The sequence below is a fragment of the Trachemys scripta genome, chromosome 15, assembly GCF_013100865.1.
Source record: "Trachemys scripta elegans isolate TJP31775 chromosome 15, CAS_Tse_1.0, whole genome shotgun sequence".
In the NCBI taxonomy this organism is placed as follows: Eukaryota; Metazoa; Chordata; order Testudines; family Emydidae; genus Trachemys; species Trachemys scripta.
The window spans coordinates 28,755,083-28,780,193 of NC_048312.1; the positions used below are offsets into that span (position 1 = coordinate 28,755,083).

The 25,111-nt window shown below is 47.1% G+C and overlaps 1 protein-coding gene across 1 annotated transcript in view; it reads left to right on the forward strand.

Annotated features, from left to right (window-relative positions):
• The window catches only part of MORC2 (MORC family CW-type zinc finger 2), a gene marked incomplete in the record, with an annotated part of 92,981 nt that overhangs the window by 28,947 nt on the left and 38,923 nt on the right, over positions 1-25,111 (forward strand). Inside the window, 6 exon segments of the mRNA XM_034791492.1 lie at positions 606-696; positions 9,324-9,432; positions 9,828-9,987; positions 10,093-10,204; positions 12,497-12,622; positions 24,350-24,429. Coding sequence (XP_034647383.1) covers positions 606-696; positions 9,324-9,432; positions 9,828-9,987; positions 10,093-10,204; positions 12,497-12,622; positions 24,350-24,429 — 678 coding nt within the window.

Consider the following 25,111-nt stretch of genomic DNA (forward strand, 5'->3'; position numbering starts at 1 on the left):
AGTCTATGCTAGAAAAGGTTTGCTGGTATAACTATATGAGCAAACCATTCTAAAGTAAATGCATCTTCAACTAGCAAAATAGTTTATACCATTGCCCCGAATGAAGTAAGCGTTACTCGCAAAGGTACTTTTTGCCATTATGATTGCATCTATATTATTCCTTTTGCTGGTATAAAAATATCTTTTCAAAAAAATCACACCCATAACCAACCTTTTTTCTGGCCTTCATTGTTTGGACTGTGTAATGTAATCTGCCACTGTATAATGTAATCACGATAATCTTGTAAAATACGTGTGTGTGTGTGTGTGTATACACACCTCTACCCCGATATAACGTGACCCAATATAACATGAATTCGGATATAACGCGGTAAAGCAGTGCTCCGGGGGGCGGGGCTGTGCATTCCGGCAGATCAAAGCAAGTTCGATATAATGCGGTTTCACCTATAACGCGGTAAGATTTTTTGGCTCCCAAGGACAGCGTTATATTGGAGTAGGTGTGTGTGTGTGTGTGTGTGTGTGTGTGTGTGTGTGTATAGATATATTAAAAAATATTTTTTACATACTTCATAAGTAGATCTCACTTTTTCTGTCTGTCATTCCAGGTGATGCCGCAAGTGTGATTCAGTTTGGTAAATCATCCAAACGATCACCAGAATCAACTCAAATTGGGCAGTATGGGAACGGCTTGAAATCGTAGGTATAACAGAAGCCAGCCTTCTGAGATCTTGGGGTTTGGCTGATAGCGGGCCAGCAAATGTTGAGCTTTATATACTTCTATAAAAAGGAAACACTTAAAGTCGCATTTAAAAAGCTACCAACCTTTAAGGGATTTATGGGTGGCTTTACTTGTTAGCTTTGGATACACTTTGTGTACGTCTGTCTCTCTTTCCTTGTAACTCTTCCTCAGGCAATGAAGCTGGTCCTAGTCCTATGACATCACAATAACTTACACTCCATGCCAATATCATAATGATACTGAGACTAGAGGCTTGAATGACCATTTGCAAATAGGAGGCTACGGTGACCTCTAAACATGAATCCTGTAGATACAACGTGGCTACCAGTACTGGATTCCTAAAGAATCTTTTAGGATGATTGTGAATCTTTATTGGGAATGAAGTTCCGATTTGCTCAGAATTTGCTCTTTTGGTTTGGGGCACATACTACTCCTGGGAGAATTCTGCGCCAAAAAATTAAAACTTCTGCATATTTTAGTTGTTTAAATAACACGGTATAATAAAGCCAGTTTCAATTATTTTGGTCATTTATTTCAAAATATCTGTCAACAAATATGTCTAATAATACAGACCAAAAAAAAATGTTGGAAAATTTTTTTTTACAAATAATATTAATACAGAACTTTGAGTAATTCATTTAAATTACAATACAGAACTGTATTTCCTGCACTTGTCAGAAGCAGTTTAAAGACTTGGGGGTATCAGGGGTAACAGGAGCTGAGGGAGAGAGTAGGAGCCTGGGAGTGAAGCTGGAGGGTATTGGGTGTGGTTGGGAGAAAGTGTTGTTTTTTGGGGGGGATGAGGGGGAAAGGATTGTTAGAGAGTTGGGAAGCCTCCCCCATGCAGACCCTGGCTAAGCTCTAGCCTTTCCCATTCAGTCAGACGTATCTGCCCCTGTCCCCGCACCCCCCTATCCCCATGGGTCTCTGCAGCCTCCTCCCCCATCCCCAAGTGTTCCTGCAGCCTCCCTCCCCAGGCTCAACACTGTCACCCCACAAGCTCCTGAGCCCATGCTGCACTAGCCCACTAGTCCCCCACACTAGCCATTCTGAATCCCAGTCTGTGACACCTCCCCCCAACAGCCTTGTTGTACTCTGTCGTAACCTGGCTCCGCGGGCAGGGTGCTGTGATGAACTTCTATTCCTGGGGGAAGTCATAGACATTTTTTTCCCCACAGAAAATACATTCTGCCCCAGAAGTGCTGCAGTTCTGCCTTTTGCACACTAGAAGCCGCTGTGGCTCCAGAACAGCTGGCTGTGTCCATGTGGCTGGTTGTTCTGGCGATACAGCAGCCTCTGGTGAGCAAAAGGCGGAACTGCAGCATTTCTTGGGCAGAATATATTTTATGCAAGGAAAAAACAAAATTATGCGGGACAGATGAAATTCCCCCAGGAGTAACATACCAAAATGAAAGCTTATTTTGGGGGCACCAAGACTTTAAAAGTGACTATTGGGTGTCTCAATTGTAGGTGTCAGCTGAGTATCTAAAATCACAAATCGCCTCTGAAAAGCGTGGCCTGGACCACTAATTTTTCCACTTTTTTCCTCTTTTGAAGTCTGTGAATTTGGACAATTGGACAGGGGGAAATGTCCGACACAGAATTTAGATTAATGGGTTTCTGTATTACAGTAGTTCCTAGAGGCCCCAACCAGGATCAGAATCCCATTGTGTTAGGCCTGGTCCACACTAACCCCCCATTTCGAACTAAGGTACGCAAATTCAGCTACATTAATAATGTAGCTGAATTCGAAGTACCTTAGTTCGAACTTACCGCGGGTCCAGATGCGGCAGGCAGGCTCCCCCGTCGATGCTGCGTACTCCTCTCGCCAAGCTGGAGTAACGGTGTCGACGACGAGCACTTCCGGGATCGATTTATTGCGTCTAGACAAGACGCGATAAATCGATCCCAGAAGATGGATTGCTTACCGCCGGACCCGGAGGTAAGTGTAGACCTACCCCAAGACACTGTACAAACAAAAGCCGACAGTCCATGCCCTGAAGAGCTCACAGTCTAAATAAACAAGATGGACAAAGGGTGGGGAGTGCACAAAAAGAAGCGACTCACCCAGGGTTATGCATAGGTCATTGGCAGAACTGGGTATAAAAGCCAGGTGTCTTGAGTCCGGTCCAGTGCAACATCTGCTGGACCACGCTGCTTCTCATTTGAACAGTTTTCTAATGCAAAGACAAGTGATAGAAATTCTAGTTTTCTTCAAGTGATGGTCCCTATGTGTATAACACATATGGGTACACAAGTGCACCATGCGTCCGAGTCCAGAGACTTTTAGTAAAAAGTGTCCATTGGTTCACACATGTGCAGTTACTCTCCTCATGTTCTGAACCAAGAGTACAATGGACAGTGTGGACCAACCCTGCTCCAGTTCCTTTTTACTATCACGTGGCCTGAGTCAGAATCTTCTGGGTCTACAGCTGCTTCTATCATTTTCTTTAATCTGTAATTATATATTGTAAATAGTTATTTAGTATTTTAGTATTTTCAATATTTGTTCCCTGCCTTGGGAAAATTCTCTCTGGAAGGCAAGGGACTATGCCTTGTGTCCTGGGGTTTAAGAACTGTTTCTGTTTCCTGCCCCTGCTTCTTTTCAGTGAGTGACTAACACCAGCACTGCCTTTACTGCCTCGGTGAGGTTCACGTCTGCTAATTACAGCATCTGCCACTCCTTCCCTCCTCAGACTTGGGGTTGAGAGCTCAGACTGAAAAAGCCATGAGACCCCAGTTCGATCTGGGCCAAGGAGCCCCCTCTGCACACTGATCTCAATAAATGGGCAGTGCTCCTCCGAACACGAGCTCAGGAGCTGAGACTACAACTTCCAAGCCCAGAGAATGAATTAGAGTAAGGGGCACTGTCACAAGCATCGGGACAGATGCTCTGAAAAGATCCATCCCTGGTTCTGTCCAAGTCAGGCGAGTCCTTGCGTATGGATGATAAGGACGTAGGTCCAGGTAAGTTGCCTCTACAGGAGAATGTGGTGCGCAGGAATATGGATCCATTGGTACCAGTCGTGGTGCTGATGTATAAACCAAAGGACAGGCGTTCCATTACCTTCAACATCCAGATCAGACTCCAATGTCCATTATAACCAGGGAAGTCTTAGCTCTGGTGGCCCAACCACCCATACACCTAGCACCCTGAGACCTGTGTCTCCCTGGAGGACATTTTTGCTCTCCCTGTCCTCAATCCCTTCTCCTCTTAGCTCCAACCTTATTTAGATATAACATCACACTTGGAAGAAACCACCTCGAGTACACTGGGGTGATCTCTACCATCCATGAATCTGAGTACTCATCCGTCCATAACAATGGTTCTGCTTCTCAATTAGGAACCTATCTTCTGATCTGATGAGTCAGAGGCTCCAGATGAACCTCTACCCTTGCATAGGGAGATGAATCTGGCCAGAAGCTCCAGTAGATCTGGGTCCTGTCTCTGCCAAGATATGACTTCACAGTGCCATGGGGTTGGCTCCAACTGGTTCACTCCTCATACTGGTATTACTGGAGGCCCTGGGACCCTTAATCTAGGCACCCCAGATCTGTGCATGAACCTTATATACCTTCTCCTAGCTGACGCCAACCGGCTTCATCAGTGTGTGAAGAGGAGGAAGTTGTGCCAGATTCAGGAGTTTCGGCGGCCATTTCATCGTCCTTGCCAAATGAAGTAGTCACCCCGTCTTCACCATCTCTGCCTGATGATCACAGGCAATATCATGAACTCTCACAAAGAGTGGCATCTGAGCTGCAGATCCAGCTCAAGGAGGTTCCAAGAGCCTCAGCATAGACTATTAAACATCTTACAACCCTCGAGTCCCGGTCAAGTGACCCTCCCAGTCAGTGAGGGCAGAGTAGTGTGGCACACTCCTGCCTCATGCACTCCCTTCCCAAAAAGGGTTGAGAAGTGCTACTTCATTCCACCTACAGGAGCGGAGTTTTGAATGATGGTCCCTATTGGATTCCACTGAGGCTTATGCATCCGGAACCTGAGAATTTAAAAGTAGTAGTGTCTGTTGGTCCGCACATGTGCCCTTGCTTCATCTCATGGTTTTGTCTCGGGCAACAAAGGACGGGGCAGACTGACTGCGCCCTCAGTTTTCTCACCACCACATGATCCAAGTCAAAGCTGCTGGTGTCCTCTCATCTTTCTCTGATGCACTTTAAAAAAAACCACCACCACCACCTGTTTTTAGAATTGTACATAGTTTTGGTGGTTGTTTTTTCAGTAGTTTCAGTTTTAGTGTTAGTTTTCAGGAATTAAGAGACTTGGGGACTCCATTTCTCCAGTTCCCCACTCCCCAGCATCCATGCCTGGATTATGCTGATGACATCGGGGTTCAAGATCTGCACCTCCTGTCCACGTTCATTCTCGATCATTGATGAGCAACGCTGCCCTGTACTGCTTGGGAGAAGCCCACATTTGATCCAGGTGCAGTGTCCTCTTGTCCTTCCCAAACTGTACCTGGGAAGACTGGGCTCTCCGCCTCAAGAAGCACCTCATAGAGGTTGTCATGAGGCTGCAATCGGATCCAGGCTGGGACCTTCCATCCTTCCTGGACATGAAGTTCATCATAGACACATCATTTCGCAGATGGGGTGCCCATGTGAGTGAGCACATGACCCAGGGGACTTGGACCACTTGGGAATCCAGAGTGCATATCAACATTCTGGAGCTTTGAGCGGTACAGAGGGTGTGTCATGCATTGCTCCCATCATATTCTCATTATGTTGGACAATAACGCTGTCGTTTATTATATCAACAAACGGGCATCTGGTCACTGGCGCTTTGTGCAGAAGTGCTCTAGTTGTGCAATTGATGCCTTGACTGCAAGATCTTGTTGTCGGAAGCCTATATTCCAGAGACTCAGAACGTGATTGTTGGCGCTCTCAGCAGGAAATTCATGACTGACCATGGATGGCATGACACCATAGGTCAGCGATGTTTTCAACCAGTGGGAGACTCCGACCAGGGATCTCTTTGCTTCCTACAGCAATAGCAGATCATCACATACTGCTCCAGAGGGGATCTCGCACCCATTTCCAAGGCAATGCCCTCGTCATCCACTGGTCACATCAGATCAATTATGCCTTTCCCCTGCTAGTGCTGCTGCCGCATGTCATCTGCAAGATCAGGCGGGAGAGTGCCACGGTTATTCTGATAATCCTATTCTGACTTTGCCAATTCTGGTTTCCCCACCTTCTCTGCATGTGAGCGGCTCCTCCACAAAGACCATTACCAATTCAGAGTCCTCCTGTTCAGACTAGTTATGGCACCTGGGGTCTTGACAAAAGTCTTTTTCAATGGTGGCGACCTGGATGAGAAGAAACAGCTTTACTGTCTTTCCAGATCCAGCATGGAGGTCCAGTCAGCAACCTCATTCCTAGTCTGCCTATTATCTCTCCTGGGAATCTGTATCAGCGAAAAAAGTCAACTTTGATTTCCAGAAGGACCACAGATTTCATAGAAATTATTTTGGACTTGACTACAGCAAGAGCCTACCTCTCCTAATGGAGAGATTCCACACCATGAGCAATTTTGATAAAATAGGTCTGCAGCAAACCTCAGACTCCAGTCAGGGTCTGCCCTTCCCTTCTAGGCATCGTGGCCTCATGCACCCACGTAACACCATTTGCCAGGCTCCACCTCCACTTCGGTCTGTCTACTCCCCAGACGACAGTGCCAGAATAACAATCCTGGCCAAGGCGATGGCTTCTCCTGCCTGGTGGGCAAACCCAGAAAAAGTTTGTGAGGGTTCTTTTTCTCACGCCCTCACGCGAGGCGACGATCGTCACGGATGCTTCCCTCTTAGGTTGGGGAGCCCACATGAACAATCGCATTGCACAAGGCACCTGGACCCCTTGAAAAGCCAGGATGCATATCATCAACCTACTGGAATTCAATCTACCTTGCAGCAGTGAGCGCCTTTCATCCTCTGATTGAAGGCCATACTATCTTCACTCATCCAACGAGATTTAGAATCCTGAGGGAACTAATTAGAATTTTCCCACCAGTGGTTAAACCAACACTACAAAGGGATCTTAATCTGATCCTTACCACATTTCCTTTTGAACCAATGGCCACTTGTTCCATGTCCCACCCGTTGATGACAGTTGCCTTTCTAGTTGCCATCACATCAGCCAGAACAGTGAGCGAGCTGGAAGCCCTTATGGAAGATCCATTATATACCATTTTTCATAAAAAGGTCTGTCTTTGCCTCCACCAAAATTCATCCCTAGTGTAATTCCTGAGTTTCACATAAATCAAACCATCCACTTACCGCTATTTCCCCCCCCAAAACCTCATGCTTCTGATGAGGAGAGAAGGCTTCACTCTCTAGATGTCCAATGGGGTACTGGCATTCTATCTGCAGAGAACAAAAGCAATTAAGAAAACACATAGACTATTTATTGCCTCAGCAAAGTGATCAAGGGTCAAGCATTATCCACCCAGAGACGCTCTCTGAATGGAGCTCAGGCAGCAGCATCCTTCTCTACTAACTAGCAGGTATCCTCCCTCCAACCCTGGGAGGGCATGAGAATCCACTCCATTAGAGCGCAGGCAACCTCTACAGCATCTCTACAAGACATACCTCTATTAGATATGTGTAGGGTGGCTACCTGGAGCTCTGTCCGTACCTTCACAAAACATTATGCATTGGGCCAAACATCTGCTGCAGATACAGCTGTGGGAATGGCAGTACTGCAGATATCCATACCATCTGCATCCTTGCACCAACCTCCTGTTTGCTAATCTCCTATGTATGCACATAGGGGCCATCTCTCAAAGAAGAAATGGAGGTTACTTACCTGTAACTGGAGGTTCTTCAAGATGTGTGGTCCCTATCTGTATTCCACTGCCTGTCGTCCGTCCCCTCTGTTGTGTATCATGACTGGATTCATGGTAAGAGGAGGAACTGGAGCATCATCATTCCACACTTTCCCTTCTACCCTTGGTTCAGAGCACAAAGAGAGCAATTGTGCATGTGTGGACCACGGGACACTGCTTACTAAAAATCTCCAGACTTGGGCGCATGATGTGCATGCGTACCCAAAGAACCTCCAGTTACAGGTAAGTAACTTCCATTGTCCTTTATTGGGGGAGCGCTTGAGGGGATGGGAATGGTGGGAAGAGTGGGGGAGAAGGAAACTGGCAGAGGTGTAGAAATGGGAAAGGAGAGAGAGAAGCATAATGGACAGGGAGGGTAAGGTTGGACAGGGCTGTTCGAGAGGCCACTGGGTCCAGTGGCCTGGAGCTAGTGCTGGCCACTATTGGCAAGAAGCTCTGAAGGTTGTAGTGATTCCCTAGTTTGTGCCCTGTGAGCTCTTCTAGCTGCTGCTGCGGCTCCCCATGTGGCTGGAGGAAGTGATGCCCATTTGGCCTTGCACCGTATATGTATCCAGCTGAGTCTGGAGCAGGTTTTCTGCGGAGCTAGACGATCCTACCTTTGGCTATAACTGGTGCTGGATGTTTTGGGGAACAAGCCCAGAGGCCTCCATCTAATCCAGGGGTGGGCAAACTTCTTTGCCTGAGAGCCACATTGGGGTTCTGAAACTATATGGAGGGCCGGGTAGGGAAGGCTGTGCCTCCGCAAGCAGCCTGGTCCCCACCGCCATCCGCCCCCTCCCACTTCCCGCCCCCTGACTGCCCCCCCCAGAACCCCCAACCCCCTGCTCCTTGTCCCCTATCTGCCCCTCCCACTTCCTGCCCCCTGACTGCCCCCCTCAGAACCTCCAACCCCCCTGCTCCTTGTCCCCTATCTGCCCCCTCCCGGGACCCCCCACCCCCTGACTGCCCCCGGGACCGCCCCCCAGTCCTCTGACTGCCCCGATCCCTATCCACACACACACACAGCCCCCCCCTCAGGCCCTCCGGGACTCCCACGCCTCTCCAACCCCCCCTGTTCCCTATCCCCTGACCGCCCCCTCCCGGGACCCCCCGCCCCATCGAACTGCTCCCTGTCCCATGAAACCTCCTGCCCCTTATTCAACCCCCCTACTCCCTGCCCCCTTAACATGCTGCTCAGAGCACCAGGACTGGCAGCCACGCTGCCCGGCCGGAGCCAGCCACACAGTCTAGAGCACCAGAGCAGGCTGGCAGCTCTCGCAGCCATACTGCCCAGCAGGAACTTGCCGCCCAGAGTGCTGGCGGCATGGTGAGCTGAGTCTGCAGGGGAGGGGGACAGCAGGGAAGGGGCCCGGGGCTAGCCTCCCTGGCTGGGAGCTCAAGGGCCGGACAGGAGGGTCTCGTGGGCTGGATGTGGCCCACGGGCCACAGTTTGCCCACCTCTGATCTAATCCTACGAAAATATGTTCTTTTCTGGATTGTCATCTGTGTGGGGTGAATAAGGTTATTTAGAGCATGAGTGATTTTGAATTTTTGTTTGTACAGCATGACAAGATGTTTCTCTTAAACCATTTTGAGATATTCGAATATTATCTCATGTTTGGCATTTCAAAATTAATTAAAAAAAATATAGTTTGGGGGAAGGGACCCTGGTAGCCCAGGACTTGTAGTAGAAAGTGTTGATTTTTTTCAGACTGACTTTCCACACACTCTAAAATCTGCCTCCAGGGGTTCCATGCGGATTGGGAAGGATTTTATCCTGTTCACTAAGAAAGACACCACTATGACCTGCCTCTTCCTGTCACGCACATTTCACGAGGAAGAAGGGATCGATGAGGTTTGCATGCCCTTTGTCACTCTAAAATATAATGCTAGGTATTTGCTAAGATGAGCTTTCTGTTATTTTCTGTACCTCATCTAAGAGGAAAAGAACCTGTTCTGAAGTTGATTTTTCTTGTGGTTTACAATGTACTTGGGGTAAAATATCTTGGTTTGAGAAAATAAACTGTATAAAAAGGTAAATCCGAGGGGATGGGAAACAAGGGTTTTTGGGTGGTGGGCACTGAATTAATACTCAGCTGTTATTGGAGGGGGTAGGAAGGGGATCAATGTTGTATGTAGAGGCCATCAGAAGAAATAACTTAACCCAAGCATGGGAGCCAGTGAAGTGTTTTTTTTATTAAGAGAAAGTGTTGGTGCTTCATCTTAATCCCCATCCAATCCTTTCCACAGGTGATTGTCCCACTGCCCACCTGGAACACACGTACCCAGGAGCCCATGACCGATAATATGGAAAAATTTGCAATTGAAACTGAGCTCATTTACAAGTATTCCCCCTTCAAGTCAGAGCAAGAGGTGATGGAGCAGTTTAAGAAAATCCCTGGGGAGAAGGGTAAGTGTCAGCTGATGCTGGGCATGGGGCAATTGGAGATGGAAACAGGAGAAGGCATTTGGATGGCATTAGATGGAGCTAACCTCAAGTTTGTCACCTACTCAGGGACCTTAGTGATTATCTTTAATCTCAAACTGATGGATAATGGGGAGCCAGAGCTGGATGTGACCTCCGACCCCCGAGATATCCAGATGGCAGAAACCCCCCCTGAAGGAACGTAAGTGCAACAGGTGCTGGGGTTGTCCCTGTGAATGGTTTGTGGTGTTTGTAGGCTGATATGTTCTGTTCAGGCAGGTGAGTTGATGAGAATTCTGCATTCTGGAGTGCATCAGGTTGGGATTTCAGAAGTTCCTTGGCTCTCCTGTTCAGTGTTCCCTCTAATTTTTCCCACGCATGTGTGGAATGAATTTTATGTGTACACCTCTACCCTGATATAACGTGATCTGATAGAACACAAATTTAGATACAACGCAGTAAAGCAGCGCTCCAGGGGGAGCGGGGCTGCGCACTCCGGTGGATCAAAGCAAGTTTGATATAACGCGGCTTCACCTATAACGTGGTAAGATATTTTTGGCTCCTGAGGGCAGCGTTATATCGAGGTAGAGGTGTACCAATATGGAGCTGATGTGTGACACATGAGCTTCATATTGGTTCACCTAACAAAATTCATGTGATGGGGGTGAGGCTGAGGGGTTCGGAGTGTAGGAGGGGGCTCAGAGCTGGAGCAGAGGGTTGGTGTGCAGGAGGGTGAGGGCTCCGGCTGGGAGTGTGGGCTCTGGGGTGGGGCCAGGGATGAGGAGTTTGGGGTGCAGGCTGGCCCTGGGGCTACAGCGGGGAGAGAGGGCTCCCATCAGCTCTCTCTCCCCGCAGCAGCACCTGGGCTGGGGGGAGGAGAGGTGCCGTGGACGGGCTGGGGGAGGAGCGCTTCTCACCCCTAGCTATGGCAGGTTAGGGCACGGGCCTCTCTCCCCTGGCCAGGGCTGGGTTGGGGGAGGGGTGCCTCTGCCCCGGCCACGGCAGGTCCGGGGCTGGTGGAAAGGCATCTCTCTGTGTGGCAGTCCTGAGCGCCTGCGTGGCACTTAATAGGCTGCTGTGTGGCTACGCAGCTTAGAGGGAATTTACCTCCTGCTCCCTGACGTTGATGCACTTAACAGCTCATGGAAGTTCTTCTTGTGTTCTGGATGGCCAAAGAGGACAATAGCACATTAGCAAACGTGGCACTGATACTTGATTAATTCAGATGGGGGGAGGGAGAGACCTGGGGTATAGAGTAAGTTTATAATCATTTGAAAGAAGGGATTACTGGGATGGAAGGCAAATCTCTAGGCCTCCCTCTCAAACTGTTGAGTTGGGTGGCTACATCCACATTGTGACCAGACATGGAGTTCTGGTGATGCTAGCTGCCTAACCAAGGTGAGGGGGCAATAGGACTGGATTTGAATGTTGGGATCTCTGTTCAACGGACTGGGTGTAGGGCCTTTTTGGGATGGGAACCCTCTGTTCAGTGTAGGGGAGCCTGGGGCACTGGTCAGACACACACAGGATCCTTTACTCAGTAAAGGGGAGACTGATATGGATGGGCAAAGGCTTCCTCTGTGAAGGGGAGCCGGGGGCAGTGCTCAGGGTGGCTCATCATGGTGGAATGCAGACACGAGCAAGCTAGGAAGTTTTGTCCACCTTGCAAGCTGGTTTATAGCAAGAAAATAAACTTGTCCTAAACCAACCAAATAGATCCAAACTAAAAATCTCCAGCTGCGGCTCAAACCTTGGCCTTTACTCAAACAGGCTGCATGCACCCTCCCTAGATTGCCCATCTCCCACAGAAGCCCACCTCCAAAGCCTGCTGAAGCCTTTTCTAACTGCCTCAGCTACCTCACAGTGCCATGCTGATTCATCCTGACCTCACCCTGTTTTCAAGTATATGAAAATTCTGTCTCTGGTGAAAGATTGGTGGAGCCTCATAACTTCATTTGCCACAGTGAGTCCTGTGCTCAAGGGAAGACAGTGTAGGAGGTGCTTGGGAACCGAGATGGGGAATTTTCTGCTTTGGAAAGCAGAGTAGGGGACAGGGCATATGAAAAGATGGGGTCTTCATTTTGATGTATGGGAACCTGGAAGCATTGGGACAGATAGAGGAGAAGGTTCTTCGCTGAAGGGAGTATGCGGTGGTATTTGTGGACTGATTACATGCAAGGGAGTTGTCTCCTCAATGAAGGTGCTCAGTGTGGAAGAAAGATGGATTAAGACAAGATCTCGGCTTGAGTAAGGGGTTGTGGGACATTGCTTGGCAGATGAATTGGCATGGGAGTCTGTGCAGTGCTTCCTGGACCATGGATATTGGTCAGGAATAGATTGGGGAAGGGAGGGACTTATGACTTGGTATGGGGAGAGTGTTGGGGTGCTGCTCAGGGTTGGATAGGATGGGCTGTCTTCTCTGGTATGTGGAGTGGAGGGCACTGCTTGGGTTTGATTGGACTATCTGGTTTCTGTAAGCTCATTCCTCTTGCAGGAAGCCAGAGCGTCGCTCCTTCCGTGCCTATGCTGCTGTCCTTTATATTGATCCCAGAATGAGGATCTTCATCCACGGACACAAAGTGCAAACCAAGCGACTTTCCTGTTGCCTCTACAAGCCCAGGTAGGAGCCATGACTTAGGGGGGGCCACGTTCAGCCACAAGGCCCCTGTGGTCCCGTTATATCCCTGGTAGCTTGCTGGGTGTGTTTGTCATGTATAAGACCATGTAGAAGCCATAAAAATCAAGCGACAGTGTCTAATTTGAAGTCATAGAGCAAGATTTTCAATAGTGATCAGCGTTTGCCTACCTCTGCTCTCATTAAGGTCAAGGAAAAGGCCAAGGCTTCAGAAAATCCTCCTTGGAACCGATGGAGTTCAGTTCCCTTTCAGGGCATACAGAGGAGTGAAGGTCATGTTCTTTGCCATATCACAACTTTGTTTCAGACAACAATAACCAGTTTGGTATGGTTGGGAAATTCCCACCTGGGGTATTATGAAAATTACATCATGTGGAAATGAAAATAGGCGGAGTGTCTAGAAACACTAAGTGTGTGGTGGTGGTCTTTTTAGGTACAGCAGTTTTAACTTTATATGATGTCTGGGCAAAGTTGTTTTTTCCTCATTTTAAACCTACTCAGACATCAACTTCCAAATCCATGAAGTCAGACTGTGGGGGAAAAAAAATAGGTGATGTTATGGTAGGGGTCTACTGTAGACCACCAAATCAGGAGGAGGACATAGATGAGGCATTTCTAAAACAAATAACAAATATCCAAAACTCAAGACATGGTAGTAATGGGGAACTTTATCCTGACATCTGTTGAAAAGGTAACACTCCAAAACACAAAATATCCAATAAGTTCTTGGAGTGTATTGGGGACAACTTTTTATTTAAGAACATAAGAATGGCCATATTGAGTCCTGTCTTCTGACAGTGGCTGGTGCTAGATGCATCAGGAGGAACGAACAGAACAGGACAATTTATCCATGGAACTGGAAGAATTTTGGAAAATGCTACCATGGCAGTCCTGGATTTTAATCTCTTACCTAGCAGCCTAAATTTGGCCTCCTAGACTTTCCATATGTCATTGGTACCTACCTGTACCATGAGCCTCCCCAGCACTGCACATAAGTCTGTCTAGATGTCTTGAGAGGTTTGCAACCTTTTCACCTGGCAGGCAGTTCACCATGTGGTTCTCCTGGACATCACATACCCAACTATCTGTATTTCTAATAATCTAATCCCCCCCAATCCAAGTCAAAAACATGGAGACCTGGGAGAAGGTTCGGAATCTGGGGGGAGCATGGGCCATTATAGCCCTTATAAGGGAGAGACAAGAGAGCATGGGGGGGTGAAATCAAATCAGTATCTTAGATGTCTGTATAGTAATGCGAGAAGTATGGGGAATAAGAAGGCGGCACTTTAGTTAATAAACACAACTGTGACGTAGTTGGCATCAGAGACTTGGTGGGATAATATGCATGAATGGACTGTTGGTATAGAAGGGTACAGTTTGCTCAGGAAGGACAGGCAGGAGAAAAAAGGGAGGAGGTGTTGCCTTATATATTAAAATGTATACTCTTGGACTGAGGTTGAGATGGAAATAGGAGACAGACTTATTGAAAGTCTCTGGGTAAAGATAAAAGGAGTAAAAAACAAGGGTGATGTCATGGTAGGAGTCTACTGTAGACCACCTAACCAGGAAGAAGAGGTGGATGAGGCTTTTTTTAAACAACTAACAAAATCGTCCAAAGAACAGGACTTGTAGGTTATTGGGAACTTCAACTACCCAGACATCTGTTGAGAAAATAACACAGAGGGCACAGATTATCCAACAAGTTCTTGGAATGTATTGGAAACAATTTTTTATTTCAGAAGGTGGAGAAAGCTACCAGGGGAGACTGTTGTAGATTTCATTTTGACAAATAGGGAAGAACAGGTTGAGAATTTGAAAGCTTAGATTAAAGTGATCATGAAATGGTAGAGTTCATGATCCTAAGGAATGGTAGGAGGGAAACCAGCACAATAAAGATAATGGTTTTCAAGAAGGCAGAGTTTAGCAAACTCAGGGAGTTGGTAGGTAAGATCCCATGGGAAGCAAGTGTAAGGGGGAAAACGATTCAAGAGAGTTGGCAGTTTTTCAAAGAAACATTAAGGGCACAAGAACAAACTATCCCACTGCATAGGGAAAATAGGAAGTATGGCAACAGAGCACCCTGGCTTAACCAGGAGATTGTCAATGATCTGAAACTCAAAAAAAAAAAAAAAAAAAAGTGGAAACTAGGTCAATTTACAAAGGATGACTATAAACAAATAACACAAGTATGTAGGGATAGAATTAGAAAGGCCAAAGCACAAAAGGAGATTAAAGTAGCTAGAGACATAAATGGTAACAAGAAAACATTCTACAAATACATTAGAAGAAAGAGGAAGACCAAGGACAGGGTAGGCCCATTACTCAATGAGTGGGGTGGGGGAACAACTGAAAATGGCAGAAATGCTTAATGTCGTCTTTATTTCAGTTTTCACCAAAATGGTTAGTAGCAATTAGACATTGAACATAGTGAATGCCAGTGAAAATGAGGTAGGATCAAAGGCTAAAATAGGAAAAAAGCAAGTTAAAAATTACTTAGACTAGTTAAATGTCTTCAGGTCACCGGGGCCTGATGAAATGCATCCTAGAATACTCAAGGAGCTGACTGAGATCATATCTGAGCCATTAGTGATTATCTTTGAGAAATCATGGGAGACCGGAGAGATTCAAGAGGACTGGAAACGGACAAATATAGCGCCAATCTTTAAAAAGGGAAATAAGGACAACCCGGTGAATTACAGACCAGTCAGCTTAGCTTCTGTACCCGGAAAGATAATGGAGCAAATAATTAATCAATTAGAAGATAGTAAGGCGATAAATAACAATCAGCATGGGTTTGTCAAGAACAAATTGTGTCAAACCAACCTGATAGCTTTCTTTGACAGGGTAATGAACCTTGTGGATACAGGGGAAGTGGTAGATGTGGTCTATCTGACTTTAGTACTGCTTTTGATACTGTCTCCCGTGACTTTCTAATAAAAAAACTAGGAAAATACACCCTAGATGGAGCTATTATAAGGTGGGTGCATGACTGGTGGGAAACTGTTCCCAGAGAGTAGTTATCTATGGTTCACAGTCAAGCTGGAAGGGCTTATCAAGTGCGGTCTCGTAGGGATCCGTTCTGGATCCGGTTCTGTTCAATATCTTCATCCGTGATTTAGATAATGGCTTAGAGACTACACTTGTAAAGTTTGCGGATGATACCAAGCTGGGAGGAATTGCAGGTGCTTTGGAGGATAGGCTTAAAATTTGGACAAACTGGAGAAATGGTGTGAAGTGAATAGGATGAAGTTTAATAAGAACAAATGCAAAGTTCTCCACTTAGGGAGGAACAATCAGCTTTACACATAGAAAATGGGCAATGACTGCCTAGGAAGGAGTACTGGGGAAAGGGATCTGGGGGTCATAGTGGATCACAAGCTAAATATGAGTCAACAGTGTAACACTGTGTTGCAAAAAAAGCAAACCTCGTTCTGGGATGTATTAGCAGGAGTATTGTAAACAAGACACAAGACGTAATTCTTCCACTCTGCACTGAATAGGACTCAAATGGGGCATTGTGTTCAGTTGTGGGTGCCACATTTCAGGAAAGATGTGGACAAATTGGAGAAAGTCCAGAGAAGAGCAACAAAAATGATTAAAGGTCTAGAAAACATGACCTATGCAGAAAGATTGAAAAAATTGGGTTTGTTTAGTCTGGAGAAGAGAAGACTGAGAGGGGACATAACAGTTTTCATAAAACTAAGTACATAAAAGGTTGGTACAAGGAGGAGGGAGAAAAGTTGTTCTCCTTAATCTCAGGATAGGACAAGAAGCAACATTATTAAATTGCAGCAAGAGCAGTTTAGGTTGGACATTAGGAAAAACTTCCTAACTGTTAGGGTAGATAAACACTGGAATAAATTGCGGAGGGAGGTTGTGAAATCTACATCATTTAAGAGCAGGTTAGACATACACCTTTCAGGGGTGGTCTAGATAATACTTAGATTTACCTTGAGAGCAGGGGACTGGACTGGATGACCTCTTGAAGTAACTTCTAGTCCTATGATTCTCTGATTAATTTACTTGCCTCTTCCTAATAAGAGGTGTTCCCTCCCCTGGAGAGAAATCCTCAGTGTGAGAGGATACCATGACATCATCTGGAAGGATGATCCCAACTATGGGATCAATTCCCTCTGCTGCTGCATGATGTTCCTCCTTCCCTGAGACTTTCATCCTCCTCAACAGCACAGACGCTATCAGACTGTGGGTTGGATTGTTCTGCGTTGTTCCAGAACATCTTGTCTGTGTATCTTTCTGTCTCCCTTAGTTCCTCCAGTTCAGCCACTCTGGTCTCAAGATCCTGTACTCTGTCTCTAAGGGCCATGAGGCTCTTGCACCGAATGCGGGGGGGGGACGGGACCCCTTTGGAAGATGGAGGAAGTAGCCAGGAGGACAGCCATTTTAGACTTAATTCTGACCAAGAGGAATTGGTTGTAAATATGGAGGTTGAAGTCAGTTTGCGTGAAAATGATCATGAAATTATAGATTTCATAATTCTAAGGAAAGGGGAAGGAGTGAGAGAAGCAGAATAAGGACGTCAAAAAAGCAGACTCTTAACAAACTCAGAACTGATAGGTAAAGTCCATGGAAAGAAAATCTAAGGGATAAAGGAGTTCTGTAGAGCTGGCAGTTCTTCGCATAGATGCATGTATTCCACTCAGGTGTGTGCATGCCAGCGCGCTGGAGCTGGAGGGTTTTGTATAGCAGTAACTGTAGAGGGGTGATGCTCATGACTGTGGCCCCTCCCCTGGCTATATGAGGTGGCACCGCTCTGACCCCTCTCGGTTCTTTCTTACCACCTGTAGCTGGAATCAGAGCTTTGTATGCACAACCTTGCATTTAGTCTTTGCTTAGTTTATTGTATAGTTAGTTGATATTGTTCCCCATTGATGCCCTCGTTGTGGTCCCTCATATGGAGGGGTGATCCCCAAGAGCGACCCCCACACACTGTGCCTGCTTTGTCTTGGCAAGACCCACCTTAAAAAGTGTGGTCATTCTGTAGGTTGTTCAAGAAGTGGACTCAGGTGGTGAGGGACCTTTGTCTCAAGCAGCACCTGATTGAACAGGTTATGCAGCCTGATCTGGTACCGAGGCTCTACTTGGCTCGAAGATCACCCTCATGTTCAGAGAGTGCTGCTGCCTCTCAGGCCTAGTCTTCACTTACCGGCTGGTCCGGCGGCACGCCATCGATGTTCTGGGATCGATTTATCGCGTCTGGTTAAGACGCGATAAATCGATCCCGGATCGATCCCGGAAGTGCTCACAGTCGGCGCCGGTACTCCAGCTCGCCGAGAGGAGTACGCGGCGTCGACAGGGGGAGACTTCCGGCCGCGTCTGGACCGCAGTAAGTTCGGACTAAGGTACTTCGAATTCAGCTACGTTATTAACGTAGCTGAATTTGCGTACCTTAGTCCGAAGTCCGGACTAAGTGGGGACCAGCCCTCACTCTGGAGCAGGCGACTTTCCCAAGATGTTGAGGAGCTGTTCTCTGTTACTGGCACCAAGGAAAAAATGTCATAAGACCAGTGGGGACCGCTCCAGGTCGTGGGCCAACTCCTCTGCCTCCCCAGGAAAAGCAAAGACCAGCACAGGACCGTTCCGGCATGCAGGATGGTGCAGGTACCTCTGACTCTTCCGAAGAACCAAGTGGCAAGGGCAGAAATCCCATATTGTTGACTCTGGTTCTGGCCTCCAGGCGTCCATTGAGTCTGGTACCAACGTGGGCAATGCTGGTACTGACTATCCACTGAATCAATGTATCAGGCTGTGGTGGACCTGCTCTGCCTTTCCATTCCGTCCTCCCTGCTGGTCCAGGGCTTTCCAAGGTTTGTGCCTTTGGCAGCCAGTCCAATATAGTGTGCCACTGAACCTTTGTGCCTCTTGGCACCATGCCTAGATGCTTCTCTTCCTGTGACAGGTATGAAGCTAGTACTGGAATTGGTGCAGGGGACCTCAGCACTGAGACCATCTTTGGACCCGCTGCAGTCAACGCCAAAGGTGCTCCCATGGCGGCTCATACAACTCTCAACATCGATGTACTCGGGCACTCCAGTACCACTGTCTGCGCTGGGACTGACACTGCCTGTGGCACCAGCAGGGTTGGTGCCAATAGTACTGCCTTCATCGGGGGCACCGATCCACACCTCATTCTGGGCGACGGATGAATCAGAACGCCTGTTGATGCCCTTAGGCGTCGCTCCTCCTGAGTCTCTGATTCTAAGTTGCAGTCGTCATCCTCCCACTCTGCATTACCCGATGAACTCCGGGGGCCGCCAGTGGACCAATATGACTTCCAGAGTTGGCACGTGCCCCGTGTCTGAGACAGGTCCATGTCCTGGCCCCTACTGGCCACCAATGCCCTATCCATATCAGTGGCCTCCTTGGACTCAGTGTGATGCTCCTTGCTCTCAGAGATCCTGCTCTTCATCCTGTTCAAAGTTGAAGTCACCTGGATTAGCCATAAACCCAGGCACCAATGATCTTCCCCTCTGCTGAGCTGCCAGAGTCCTCCCGGGTATGTCTTCCTGGGAGCGAGAGCCGGTTTTGGCTCAGCCAAGACCCTCGTCCTTGTCACCAGATGATGCCATACTTTCTTGTTCACTCTCCCCTTCTATTCCAGAAGACTTCAAGATGTATTAAGAACTTTTACGCTATGTAACTGGATCCCTGGGCATCCAGGAGGAGGTTCTCCAAGAGAACACACCAAACTGGTGGACATTTTACAGCCCGCCATTCCTGGGAGAGTGGTCCTCCCAATTAGTGATGTGCTCCTTGAGCTGGCAAAAGCCCTGTGCTGTACACCACTGGCCTCGGTACCACCAGTGACTAAGTGCATGGAAAAGTGCTATTTTGTTCCCAGGCAAAGATTTGAGGGGTTCTATTCCCCTCGGGCCCCAAATTCCCTGGTTGTAGTGGTGGTAAGAGGTTCCAGCAGGGTAGGTTCCAGTTTATCCTCAAGGACAGAGATTCCAAGCGATTGGTTCTTCTGGGCAGGAAGATTTATACCTCATCATCCCTACAGATGAGGATCACAAATCAACAAGCTTTGCTGTCCAAATATGATTTCCTCAATTTGTCAGCCATGTCTAAATTCAATGACCAGTTGCTCAAGGCCTCACGTGAGGAGTTTCGGGCATTCATCGTGGAAGATTGCTTGGTAGCCAAAATGTCCCTGCAATCCACTCTCAATGTTGTGGACTCCTTGGCCAGTGTCATGACCTCGGCAGAAACTATGAGGATGGCTTCCTGGTTGCAAAACTCTGGGATTGCTTTGGATATCCAGAAACCCATTGAAGATTTACCCTCTGACAGCTGAGTCTTACTCCTAGGCATGACAGATGACACTTTGCACTGCTTTAAGGATTCCCGGGCTACTGTAAGATCCTTGGGAGTGTCTGTGCTATCCACACAAAGACGCCACTATGGGGTGCAGCAGTAGTATTGCCCACAGCATTCCTTTCTGCAGTCTTTCACCCTGGAACAACGGGAATACCCTAGAAAGAGGGGATCGATCTCAAAAGAGGATGCAGTCAGACTCAGGCTTCGGGCACTCCATGCTCCCTCCCCCGGTGCTGGCTGAGTACCCATTTTGACTCTTGAGTCCAGAGCACTGGTCCAGTCATTACCCCACCCTCTCTGTTCCTCCATCCCTTTGGGGACAGGCTGGCCCACTTTTACAGTGCTTGGGACTCGATTACTTCTGATAGCTGGGTCCTAGACACTGTCAGATCGGGCTACATAATCCAGTTCCTCTCCACAGCCCCTTTCCACACCCCTCCCCATCCCTCTTCAGGGACCCCTCTCACAAAACACTCTCATTGAGCAAGTCAGCTCTCTGATGTTGGGAGCGGTGGAGGAAGTTCTGCCAGAACGCTCTGGCCACAGCCGCATCTGGACTCGTTGAGGTTGCAGAGCCTTTGTTCAGGACAGGAAGCCTCGCTCCATATCAACGTGTTGGAAATGTGGGCCATCCACAATGTATGTTGTGCCTTCGGGGACCGCATAAGACACTCAGTGGTTCGCATGTTACCACTATGATGTACTATGTGAGCAGACAGGGGGGAGCACATTCCAGGTTACTCTGTGTGGAGGTGATCAATCTGTGGCAATTTTGCATCGAAGAAGACATCACTCCAGTAGCAGTCCACTTGCCAGGGGTGCAAAATCATCTCACAGGCCATCTCAGCAGGGTCTTCTCCTTGAACCACAAGTGATTTCTGAAGGAGCGTGTCCTCCAGGTCATCTTTGCAACATGGGGGTGTCTGGACCATCAACCTGTTTGCGACAAAGGAAAACAAAGGGCTGGTCTACACTACACAGTTAGGCCGATGTAAGTCATTTTTTTCCATGCCATGGTGACAAGATTTCGGAAAGGGTTTCTCCACTTTCATTCTCCGATCCGAAACTGGTGCCCCTGTGGACCTAAATATGGTTGTGGCTGCTCTCATGGGCCTGTCATTTGAGCCTTTTAAGTCCTGTCCACTCCCCCTCCTGTCTCAGAAAACTATGTCCCTGATAGCTATCACATGCGCAAGAAGGGTGCGAGAGTTGCAAGCCCTCATGGCCAAGCCAGCTTACACTCAGTTCTCCAAGGACAAAGTGACACTTTGACTGCACCCAAAGTTTTTGTTCAAGGTGGCATCTCAGTTACACTGCCTGAATTTGTGACTTAAGGAAAAACCCGGGTCCTCTTTCCCCTTAGGAACAGCGTCTCCATAACTTGGATGTCAGGTGATGTCTGGCATTTTATCTAGACAGGACTTAAACCGTTTCGTGCTTTACCTTGCCTGTTTGTCTCCTATGTGGACTGCATGAAGGGGCAAGCGGTCTCTGCTCAGACCATCTCTAGATGGATAATATCTTGTATCAAGACTGCATATAAAATAGTTTTGGCTATGCCTCCTCAGAGGATATGGGCTCACTCCATGAGGGCGCAAGCGATGTTGATAGCATTCCTCAATGATATTTCCATACCGGACATTTAGAGGCTGGCCACATATATGTTTACAGACCATTATGTTATTACTGCATAGTCCAGAGTGGACACAGGCCTCAGAAGGGCGGTCCTGTGATCCTTATTCCAGCAGACTCCAAGCCCTGTCTCCAGATTGGGGTACTGCTTGTGAGGCATCAAAGTGGTATACATGTCTGCATCTACTCAAAGAAGAAGAAATGGTTACTTACTGTCATTGTGGTTCTTTGAGAAGTGATGCAGGCGTGTATTCCACAACCCACCCTCCATCCCCTCTGCATCAGACTTCTGGTGCAAAGGAACTGAAGGGGGTTGGGGTGGCACACCCTGATATAGCCAGGGGAAGAGCCACAGCCAAGAGGCGTGAGTGCCATCTCTCTATGGGTATTGCTAGACAAAATGTTCCAGCACGCTGGGCACACACACACTGAAGTGGAATACACATCTGGGACACTTAAGGAACCAGCTGAAGCAATCTCAAAACTGTCAGCAGTTATCTTTGAGAACTCATGGAGGATGGGTGATGTCTCAGACAGTTGGAGAAGGGTACATGAAGACCCTATCTTTAAAAAGGGGAATAAAAAGGACCTGGGGAATTCTAGACCAGACAGCCTAACTTTGATACCTGGAAAGATACTGGAACAAATTATAAGACAATCATTTTGTAAGCACCTAGATGAAAATAGGGTTATAAAGAAATAGCTGGTTCGGATTTGTCAAAGAACAAGTCATGCCAAACCAGTTTAACTTCCTTCTTAGATAGGGTTACTGGCCTAGTGGCTGGGGAGAAAGCTGTTGAAGTGATATATCTTGATTTTAATAAGGCTTTTCATACACTTCTAAGTGACATTCTCATAAGGAAACTAGGGAAATAGTGTCTATAAGGTGGGTGTAAAACTGTTGAAAGATTGTACTCCATAGTTATCAATGGTTCACTGTCAAAATGGGGGGATATATCTAGTGGGGGTTTCACAGGAGTCTGTTCTGAGTTCAGTACTATTCAATATTTTCATTAATGGTTTAGATAATGGAGTGCAGAGTGTGCTTATAAAATTTACAGATGACACCAAGCTGGGAGGGATTGCTTGCAGTTGGAAGGGCATGATTGGAATTCAAAATGACATTGACAATGCCACAAGATGAAATTCAGTAAAGTGCAAAGTACTACAGTTAGGAAGAAAAAATCAGATGCACAAATACAACATGGGGAACAATGAAAAGGATCTGGGGGCTATAGAGGATGACAAATTGAATATGAGCCAACAATGTGATGCAATTGCGAAAAAGGCTTGTGTCATTCTGGGGTATATTAACAGGAGTATCATATGTAAGACACAGGAGGTAACTGTTCTACTCTACTTGATTCTGGTGAGGTCTCAGCTGGAGTATTGTGTCCAGTTCTGGAAGCCACACTTTAGGGAAGTTGTGGACAAATTGAAGAGAGTCCAGAGGACAGCAACAAAAATGATAAAAGGCTTAAAAAACTTGCCCAGGTTTTTTTTTTAAATAATCTTTCCTCATAGGTCATGTTTAGTCTTGAAAAAAGAAGACTGAGGGAGGACCTGATAAATCTTCAGATATATTAAGGACTGTTATAAAGAGGACAATGATCAATTCTCTGTCCACTGAAGAATGGACAAGAAATAGTCGACTTAATCTGCAGCAAGGGAGATTTAGGTTAGATATTATGGAAAATTTTGTAACTATAAGGATAGTTAAGCACTGGAATAGGCTTCCAAGGGAGGTTATGGAATCCCTGTTCTTGGAAGCTTCTAAGGGTATGTCTTTACTACCCACTGGATCTGCGGGCAGTGATCGATCCAGCGGGGATCGATTTATCGCGTCTAGTCTAGACGCGATAAATCGACCCCTGAGTGCTCTCCTATCGACTCCTATACTCCAGCGCCGCGAGAGGTGCAGGCAGAGTCGATAGGGGAGCGGTAGCAGTCGACTCACTGCGGTGAAGACACCACAGTAAGTCGATCTAAGTACATCGATTTCAACTATGTTATTCACGTAGCTGAAGTTGTGTAACTTAGACCGATTTCCTTCCCCCCTTTCCCCCCCCCCCCCCCCAGTGTAGACCAGGGCTAAGAATATGGTGATCTTGGTGCCATCTGAGAAACCCTAGTTCCCATTGGCTTTGGAGTTGTGGGTTCTGTGCACCGCTTAAAAACCAGACCCGAGGGGTATCAAGTTAAAAGCCAAAAATCCGTGACTAATTTTGAAAATGGATTCCTTCGAGATTTTTGCAGGTCACAAAGTGATTCAGTGGGAGAACTAAGAATAGAACCCCTTTCCCAGTTCTATGCCCAAATGGGATGGATTTAAATGACAAGAAATGAAGCTCACAAATTCTGTTTTTGCCAGGTCAGAAATTTGTTTGAGGTTCCCAAACCTCCATCTTCACAATGTTTGCCCAGTTCTATTTTAAATATGATATGATAGCATATGCAATGCAGACTTTGGGGGGAGGACTGCTTGAGAGATCAGTATATCTTGGTCAGGAGGCTCCGGGTTGGGTGAGGGAATGGCTGGATGAAGGGTGTCTCTTTTGGTGAGGAGAATGGAATGTGGGGACCTTTAGTCTCTGGACATGATGGTTATTAAGGTTGATGGTGGCCTCTGGCACGTTGCATAACCTGTGGACTGTTTTGCCATTCCTGCTACATGCAGCCTTTGTATAGTCGTGCCTGAGCTGGCTGATGGACTCACTAATAAATACATTCTGTTCATCCCAGGATGTATAAATACACTTCAAATCGCTTCAAGACCCGTGCGGAGCAGGAGGTGAAGAAAGCGGAGCACATGGCTCGGATAGGTGGGTGCTGGGTGTGTGCATAGGGGTCCTGCATTAGTGCAGGAATGGTGAAGCCAGGCTTGCCCCTCTGACTTGCCCTGTAATGGCAACCGTTGTCGTGAATACTATTATTGCTCAGGTGCCCTGCCTGTACGTGTATGATGGTCAGATGGATAAGCCTAGCCTTTTCCCTCTGTTGCACAGAACTAGCTTCCCAGATGATTCCTTCTGTGAGCATTCTATATGGAGCTCAGATCCAGAAAAGAACACTTTCCTTAAGCACACAAACATTCTCCTCTTTCTGACCCTAATTGTCTAACCTGTGCATGTATTATCCCAAGGGACCATTATCCCCAACTTCCCACACAGAAATCATTACCTTAGTTTTCCTTACTTGCTTCTCCTTTCCCTGGAGCTGATTACTTTGTTCCCTCCTGGGAAGTTTGTCTTCATACAGGGATAAATGTGCCCCCATATCTGGCAGAGATTGGGAGTGGGGCAGGGGGGTTCTGACAATCAGTCACTAAGTCTGAGTGAGGAGAAAATGGAGGTGGTGATGAATCAATCATGTTTCCATTGGAACTTTAGTTTTTTTTTTTCATCTTTCTCTTTCATTTTCTCTGGCACCATCTTTTGTTTTCTCTCCCTTTTCTTGAATTACTAAACATTTGTGTATGTCTTCCCTCTCCTCCATTACTCCTTT